General features: G+C 49.2%; 1 protein-coding gene across 2 annotated transcripts in view; it reads left to right on the top strand.

The window, feature by feature from the left end:
• Positions 1 to 2,228: 2,228 nt before the first annotated feature.
• The window catches only part of FAM120C (family with sequence similarity 120 member C), a 37,026-nt gene continuing 31,178 nt past the window's right edge, over positions 2,229 to 8,076 (top strand). Inside the window, exon 1 of one of the 2 annotated variants that reach the window (XM_028711884.2) lies at positions 2,229 to 3,031. In XM_028711884.2, the coding sequence (XP_028567717.2) occupies positions 2,426 to 3,031 (606 nt within the window). In that variant the 5' untranslated portion in view covers positions 2,229 to 2,425. The remainder of the gene's footprint in view (positions 3,032 to 8,076) is intronic. The other variant, XM_028711883.2, reaches the window with a different exon arrangement.

The following is an 8,076-nucleotide window of genomic DNA, read 5'->3' as shown; positions in this document are numbered from 1 at the left end:
AAGGTAAAGGGTAAAGGGACCCCTAACCATTAGGTCCAGTCACGGATGACTCTGGGGTTGCGGCGCTCATCTCGCTTTATTGGCCAAGGGAGCCAGAGTACAGCTTCCTGGTCATGTGGCCAGCATGACTAAGCCGCTTCTGGCGAACCAGAGCAGCGCACGTAAACACCATTTACCTTTCTACCAGAGTGGTACCTATTTATCTACTTGCACTTTGACATGCTTTTGAACTGCTAGGTGAGCAGGAGCAGGGACCGAGCAACGGGAGCTCACCCCATCACGGGGATTCGAACCGCCGACCTTCTGATCAGCAAGCCCTAGGCTCTGTGGTTTAGACCACAGCGCCACCTGCGTCCCTAACATTTTACCTTTAGGAACGGTTTAAAAACAGGCTGTTTCCAGGCTGGAAACAATGCTCCGAACTTGCTTAGAGGGCTGCCCTCCCACAAAGAGGGCCAAAGTCTGGCAACCCTCATAAGATGCTGTCATTGCTGAGCATGCAGCCCCACCTGGCGAAATGTGCAGGGAAATGTGCAGCCTCCCCTGACAGGTGTGTGCCGGCTGTGCATGGACAGGTAGGAGTGCATGGCTAGCCCTGAGAGGTTATTCCTTCCTTTTCATGGGAGGCTTGTGGCCCAATGGTCTTGTTACCACCGACAACATTGAAGTGGTCTAGGCCTTTAATTCCCCCATTTTCAGAAACTCTGCTTATCTCCTACAGCGCTTTCTTCCCGTGTGTGCATGTTTCTTCATTTGTAGCATTTAGATTCCACTTTTTCTTCCAGGGATGCTGCGTTCCCCCATCCTCAGCTACTACCCCACAACTATCCTGTGAAGTAGGCTAGGCTGAGAGGCAGCGACTGCCCCCCTCATCCCGTGAGCTTTGTGGCCGAGTGGGAGATTTGAACCGTAGTCTCTCCCAGGTCCTAGTCAGGCCACTCTAACCACTGCGCCACACTGCCTCCGCACCGACCCATCCACCGGGCTCCGTGCGCATCTGCCAAACGCGGGCTGGGGTCTCAGACCCTGTGCGAATCCTGCAGAAGTGGCTCTTCTTGTTTACCTGGCAGCAGGAGAAGCACCATCCCTCCCGAAGTGGAGTGAAGATCTGCTTCAGGAGCAAGCGGGGAAGAAAGAGTTGCACAGGGATCTGCTGCCCGAGGCAGTTGTTAAGCTGTGGGTGAACATATCAGACGACACAGCAATTCTTCAAACAGCTCTTGTTTATTCACAGGCCAGAACTGAACTGAAGGGGTCAGCCAGCCTGCTTATATAGAGCTCCACTACAACGCAACTGTAACAACTTTCTGTAACTAGCCAATCACTGAATGTCACTTTCAATTCCTTATTTGCATATGTGGACCTGAGTGAAAACAGTATCCCCCTACTGGCCCAGGGTGAGAACTTCAGTCCATAACAGCAGTTACCTCGCCTTCCCTCATGGCGGGGCCAGTCTGCCTGGCAACCAGTCCCGCCGGATTCTGTCGGCGGCGTCCTTCCCAGCAAACACCGCGCGACTCCCGGCGGCGGCCTCGGCTCCTCTGAGGCCCTTCAAAGCGCGAACAGGATGCTGGGTAGCGCCCTTCTCCTTCCTCGACTGGGCGATCCGGACTACGCCTCCCAGCATGCCAAGCGGGACACAGAAACGTGACAATATGGCGCCCAACGAAGGCCCAACCAGGCACCCGCTCCCCTTCCGGGCGGCCTTTCTCCCGTTACGGGAGCCCAACCCTGAGGCGATGTTGTTTCCTTCCAGGTGGGGGAACTACACGGCCCATGAGCCGGTGAAACCGAGCGGCGAAATAAAAACGTACGAAGGCCTTCGGGTGAGGCGGCGCGAGGCCGGCTGCAGGTTGTGGCGCTTTGCAAGTCTACGTTCGCAATGAGCCTCCGACTTCCGCCCCTCCCGTGAGGCCGCGCAAACTCACAAGGGGGAGATCAGTCCGTACAAAAACATGGCGGACCCCTCAGGCCACCGGGAGTTGTAGTCCCAAGTCGGCCGACTCCAGCTTTTGGCGGCCCGGAGAACAACTTTCCCTGAGACTACAAGTCCCATGAAGCTATGTGGCCCCTGGAAAGCGCGAAGAAATCATAACAAGATGGCGCCTTTCCCGCCCTGCCGGGAGTTGTAGTCCTGCCGCCTCGCATGGTCCTTCTGACTTCATGAGAGACCCAGCAGAAACGGGACTACACTTCCCGACGGGCTCCGGTTTCAGCTGCGGGGGAAGGAGGAGGAGCGGAGGAGGAGGAGGAGGAGAAGGAGAAGAAAGCTACAACATGGCGGCTGCGTCCATTCCCACGAACCGGGCGCTGTGAGGAGCCAAGCGCCAGGAGCTGGAGCAGCTCTGCCTGTGCCGGGTCCTGGTTCCGGGGGCGCCCGCCCCGTCGCGGAAGTGGGGCTCGCACCCCTCCGCCGCGCGCCGCCATGGGGGTGCAGGGCTTCCAGGAGTTCGTGGAGAAGCGCTGCCCGGGGGCTGTGGTGCCCGTGGACCTGTTGAAGCTGGCGCGGGCCGTCGGGGGCCGGGGCGGCGGGGGCCCTGCCTACTGCGCCGCCTTCCACCCGCCCCCCGCCGGCTACCCGCCCCCCGCCGGGCCCGCGCCGGGCCTGGGAGCCGTGGTCGGGGCCGGCCCCTACGGTCACCCCCAGCCCTTGCCCGGCCCCCCCGCCGCCGCCCCGTGCCCCGCTCGGCTCCTGGTGGATGCAGATTCGGCCTTGCAGCGCCTCTACGGCGGCTACCAGACGGACTGGGTGTGCGGGGGCCAGTGGAATGCTATGGTGGGCTACCTGGCCGCCCTCTCGCAGGCCTGCCTCTACCAAGGCGGGCTGGAGCTGGCTGTCATCTTCAACGGAGGGCTGGGCAAGGAGAGGCTGCCTGAGTGGGGCAGGAAGGCGCAGGCGGAGAGACAGACAGCCCAGCTCATCGCTGGGCATGTGGGCAACAAGGGGACCCCGCCACCCCGGGCCTGGTTCCTTCCCCCGGCCTGCTTGGGGCACTGCGTCCGCTTGGCCATGATTCGATTCCGGGTCAAGGTAAGGCCCACACCACCATCCCAAACGCATCCCATTGCATTTGGTAGAGTTCTGCTTCAGAAACATTGACCATCTCTGTTGGTTCTTGCACTTTTTCACGCTCATTGTTTCCTGACTCCCATTTTAGTGGGCATTTTTGTTATATTTCGTTCATCTGTTGCCCATCATGGTTTTCCAGATTTCTTTCTATCTCAGAATTCCTTGTCACTTGGCACCTGTTGCCTTCCCTGTCCAGCAGCTCTGGCAGCTTTCCTTACAGTTAAGGCCTTCTGCCTACTAATTTCGCAGAGGTGTCGCCCTCACCTTGTCTGCCACTGATATCTCTTATTGCCTACCTTTTATTTTGCCCTATGCATTTTTAATTCTATTGCCTAGACTGTTGTGTTCCTGGCAAAGTCAATATGTGAGTTGTAGTTCACCTGAGAGCCAAACATCAAGCAGTGGAGCATCCTTCTTGACTTATAGCCTGACCTTGCAATAAAATAAAATAAAATCTGCAGAAGTTTCAAACTCTGGAAAAGGTCTACTATGTTGTCCATCCAAGTGCATCTGTTTTCACTGGGCAGGGGTGGAGAACATGTGGTCTTCTAGATATTAATGGCTTTCATCTCCCATTAGCACCAGCCAGCGACATCTGGAGAGCCAGAGTTTTCCTCACCCCTGATTTATGACATATTGGCAGCCTGAAATAATCAGTTTTCTACTTAGTTATAAAACCTCCACTGCTTGGTCAACTGGAAGTAATTCTTCCTTACCACAGGCACAGTTTTTACAAAGTTACCACAGGCTGCAATTCTTCCTTAGCCCAAGTGACTGGCAGCTTATTAACCAAATTTTTGCTGTGTCTCTTCACGCTAGCCATCCATTATTCAAGCCCGTTACATTCTGCCCCTTCTCCTTCTTTCTTCTATTTTTTAAGTACTTAAAGTTTTGTAATCTCTCTTTAATTGATTCATTAATATTTCTGAAGCCAATGTTTTTGGCATTAGATTTGTGTTTTGCTGAAAGAATAACACGACTAATTCTGGGCAGATCTTCTCAGTGTAACCATCTGTGCAATAAGAAATAATACAAGAGTGTTCGCAGCACCTATTTAAGCCAAGTCTGGACAATTGTAGGATTGAAATTAGCAAAGTGTCATGGGTTGAGTTTTCTATGGCTGTATGAACTCTATACTGTTTACTTTTGCTAGGAAAACTAAAATTTGCTAGAAAAATGTGGACTGGACCAACACCTAAAGTTAGTATCTAGGACACAGTTGGATGTGCAGTTGCTTCTGTAGGCTTCTGGTATAAGAGCAAGGTGCGTACTAGGCTTTATACAAGAAAATGACATTCAACAGGATTAGAACCCACACCCTCATGCTCACACAGAAGTGCTCTAGTCTAAAGCATTATACTGCTAATCCAGATCAAAATATATTTGAATCATTTCGCCCTTTGAAGGGTGATTGTTTGCTCCCCATACCTAACAGTGGGCAAATGGCAGAGGTACATTAGATGAAGTAATGTAAGGCAATATAGGATAGCCCCCGCCAGCCCCCCCCCCCCAGTAGGTAACGCAGACACGCTCAGGAAGAACAAAAATTGGCGAATCCCCTTACAGCATGGTATGATGCAGTGCTTCTTGTAGTCTTTGGTTCTGGCAGCTGGAATTCAAATCTGAAATTGACCAAGAGAAGTCCCTGAGTTGCCCTGCCTGGACGTTGCACAGCATTTTGCATGAACCCCTAACAGGGTTAGGGGGCTGGTTGAAATGACAATCAAAAAGGTCTCTGTAGGCAGATGTGTGTGAGAAAAACCAAGCAGTGGGAATAGAATTAAGCAGAAGTGGGAAAAGTGGGTATGTGAGCTTGTCCCATGTCAGCTGGTGTCACATAGTGGCTGTTAGCGTGAAGCCAGGAAGTTCCATGTTCAAATCTCACTTCGGCCACGAACTTGCTATGTGGTCTCAGGCAAACCCCTGTTCTCTCAGCCTCTCATATGGTCCCTCCCATATGCTGACAATATACCTTACAGGGTTGGTGTCATGATTACTGATTACTAATGTCTGCAAAGCGATTTAAGAATGTAAAAGATGGACATTAGTTCAGGCTTCCTCAAACTCGGCCCTCCAGATGTTTTGAGACTACAATTCCCCTCATCCCTGACCACTGGTCCTGCTAGCTAGGGATCATCGGAGTTGTAGGCCAAAAACATCTGGAGGGCCGAGGTTGAGGAAGCCTGCATTAGTTAGTCCCTTCCTCCCTCTCTCTCTCTGTCTGTCTCTCTTCTCTCTCACATACACCTTTCAAATCTGTGTGTAAAGCAAGTAAAGGCAAGCCCAAAGTTGTATATCCAATCCTTGTGATTTCTAGGTCCCTGTTACCAGGATTTTCCAAGTGTTGTTCAACAAGTTCTTCACATTTGAGGATAGCCATTTGAGAATTCTAGTACTGCAGAATAACTGCAGTTATTCCCATGGTGAACTGGAGCTTGGTTATCTTCTAGTGTCATTTAAAAATGCAGTGCAATTTCTGTCATTCATGTGTGAGATATGCAATTGGTCACAGCGTTCAGTGTTGAACAAGCTGCCCATCTCCTGTATAGAACCCGATGGGTTTGCTGGCCTTTTTAAAGACAAACATTAAAGACACTTACAAGAAGCACAAGCAACTACTTGGCCAGTGTGAAAATAGGATGCAGACTAGATGGGCCTTTGGTATGATCCAACAAGACTGTTCTTATGGCGTGCTTGGAGCAACGTGTCTGGCTGCAGATGGAGAATACTGGATTTCAGCTAAATTCCCTCAAATAGCTGCATGTAACCTCCTGAGGCCAAAGGTAACTTGGCAAGCAAAGGCTTGGAGATCAGCTGAAGTTGAATAAGCTTTGGAAACAGCTGACCTGAAACAGATGAGCTTTAAATACAGCCTCATTTAATAAATGATCAACCCATTTTTAAAAAGTGTGTTCTCAGCACCACTTTGAGTGCATTTGGAAAAGCAGTTTTACAATATTGGGCACACACTTTTAATAAAGCCCTGTTGATTTCAGAGAGAGAATTGAATCTGCCCTTAAATCATTCCATTTGAAATAAGTGAGACATAAAACGTACTTTAAATCTAGATTGTATGTTGTTTAGGGGTGGAAAACAGTTGAACCCAACTAGGTTTTGGTATTAGTCTTGTACAGTTATCTCTGCAGTGGGCAGGATCCAAAACAATTCCACATTAAGTCCCATATATCCAAAGAAGCTTTGAACTTGGGCTTCTCAAAATGTTAGTTCCCATACCACAGGGCAGTTCTGAAAACTGAGGGAGATTTCAAAAGCAGATTATAATAATTCAGGTTGGTTGGCTCTTCCATTGTGTCAGGGTGGGGAGCAGAGAAAAGAGGAATGGAAACCCACTGAGTATGCCCAAGCCTGGGCTAGTATAGCAGCAGCTCTTTGGATGCTGACCTGTGTATTTCTGTATATTGTGGGCTGGATGGATTGAAGGGAACCAAAGCCTCAAATCAGAGCAAAAGTTCTTAATAGTTTGCCGCTGAGCATTCCATTCGATTCTCCCTGTTCATTTTTGCTAAGAGGTCTTGGGTTTTGCGCTAAAGAAATCCCAGTCTCTCGCAGTTCAGAGTCAGTGCTTCAAGTCCATTACGGTATGAAGCCTGTGTGTCTAAATTTTGCTCTATTGCACGAAACCATTTTGTTTTCAATACTGTGTGTCATGGGAGAGCAGGGAGTGAGGCTCTTAAAATGGTTGGAAGCAGTAAGTGTATAAAGCAAGAGAGTCATGTGGAAGGATGGGGATTCATACACAGTGAAGTGTGGCAACTTTCTGCGGGATTCTATACTGAGATACCATGTCACTTGTAGGCATTTAGCATAAATAGCCCTTCATGTTTTTAAGGTTCTCTTCCTGTAAAAGAGAGAGAGAAGGAGGAAGAGATCTAGGAACTTGCTTCTCCCCCCTCTTCCTTAAAAGAAAAAACTAGGGGGCTGTGTACTGGAGCAGAGGCCATGTTCTGTGCTGTCTATCATGATTGTGGCTTTAATCTCTTAAACTAAGATTTTAGTTACGAGAAATAACTTTTCAAATTCTTTTGTTGTTCATTTTTGGAATGTCATTTGGCTTTCGGTGACCTACCATGTGAGTGTGTTGCCTTAGGAGTGCAGTCTTTTCGAAGTGTGGATGGGTGGTCCTGAAACAGGGTTAGGAACTCAGGTATATCAGCTAATCACCAAATGGCACCTTAAACCAAGGTTATGGTTGCCACAACGCAATGTCTATGCATCTTTTTAAAAAAATGGAATTTGTTGTTATTTGCTTCATTTCTATACTGTTCTATATTTTAAAGAAAAAATATCATAGCAGTTTACAACACATTAAAACAGCAAATAAAAGAATCCAGAATAAAACAAATTCAAGCTTCAAGGAAAATATTTCAGATCCTTCTCTAAGGGACATTTGATTTCCCCTATATTTATTTACCTTCCTAATTTATGCAGCTGCCCCATAGCAGAAATACTCAAGGAAGCCAGGGTGGTGTAGTGGTTAGAGTGTCAGACCAGGACCTGGGAGATCGGGTTCAAATCCCCACTCAGTCTTGAAGCTCACTGGGTGACCATGGGCCAGTCACAGCCTCTTAACCTACCTCATAGGGTCATTGTAGGAATTAACTGAGGAGGGGGGTGAACCATGGACTCCTTGGAGAAAAAGGTGGGGTATAAATGCAGTGAATAAGCTCTTCTGCTTACCTGCTTAAGAAAGTTGGAGGGGCAGCCAGATGGAGATGTCGGTCGCCAACCTGGCGATCTCCATGTGGTCACAATTGGACTTGCTCCAGTCGCAAAACACACCTGGCGCCTGGTGAAGTTCTAACACTGTCCTGAAATTATTGTGTCTTATTGCAGGCTTGTGTGGGGACAGATTGTGATGATGTTAGATGTTGGTAACCCACAGATACAATGCATATCAGTATGTTGCTACTTGTCTTGCTATTTTTCTGGTGATTGCTACGGCTCTTAGTGTTTCTCAGGGCAATGAACCTATAAGAAAGGAAGGA

This window comes from Podarcis muralis, chromosome 17, assembly GCF_964188315.1.
Source record: "Podarcis muralis chromosome 17, rPodMur119.hap1.1, whole genome shotgun sequence".
Taxonomy (NCBI): domain Eukaryota; kingdom Metazoa; phylum Chordata; class Lepidosauria; order Squamata; family Lacertidae; genus Podarcis; species Podarcis muralis.
The sequence above is the reverse complement of the archived record's forward strand: the minus strand, read 5'-3'. Positions and strand labels throughout refer to the sequence as shown.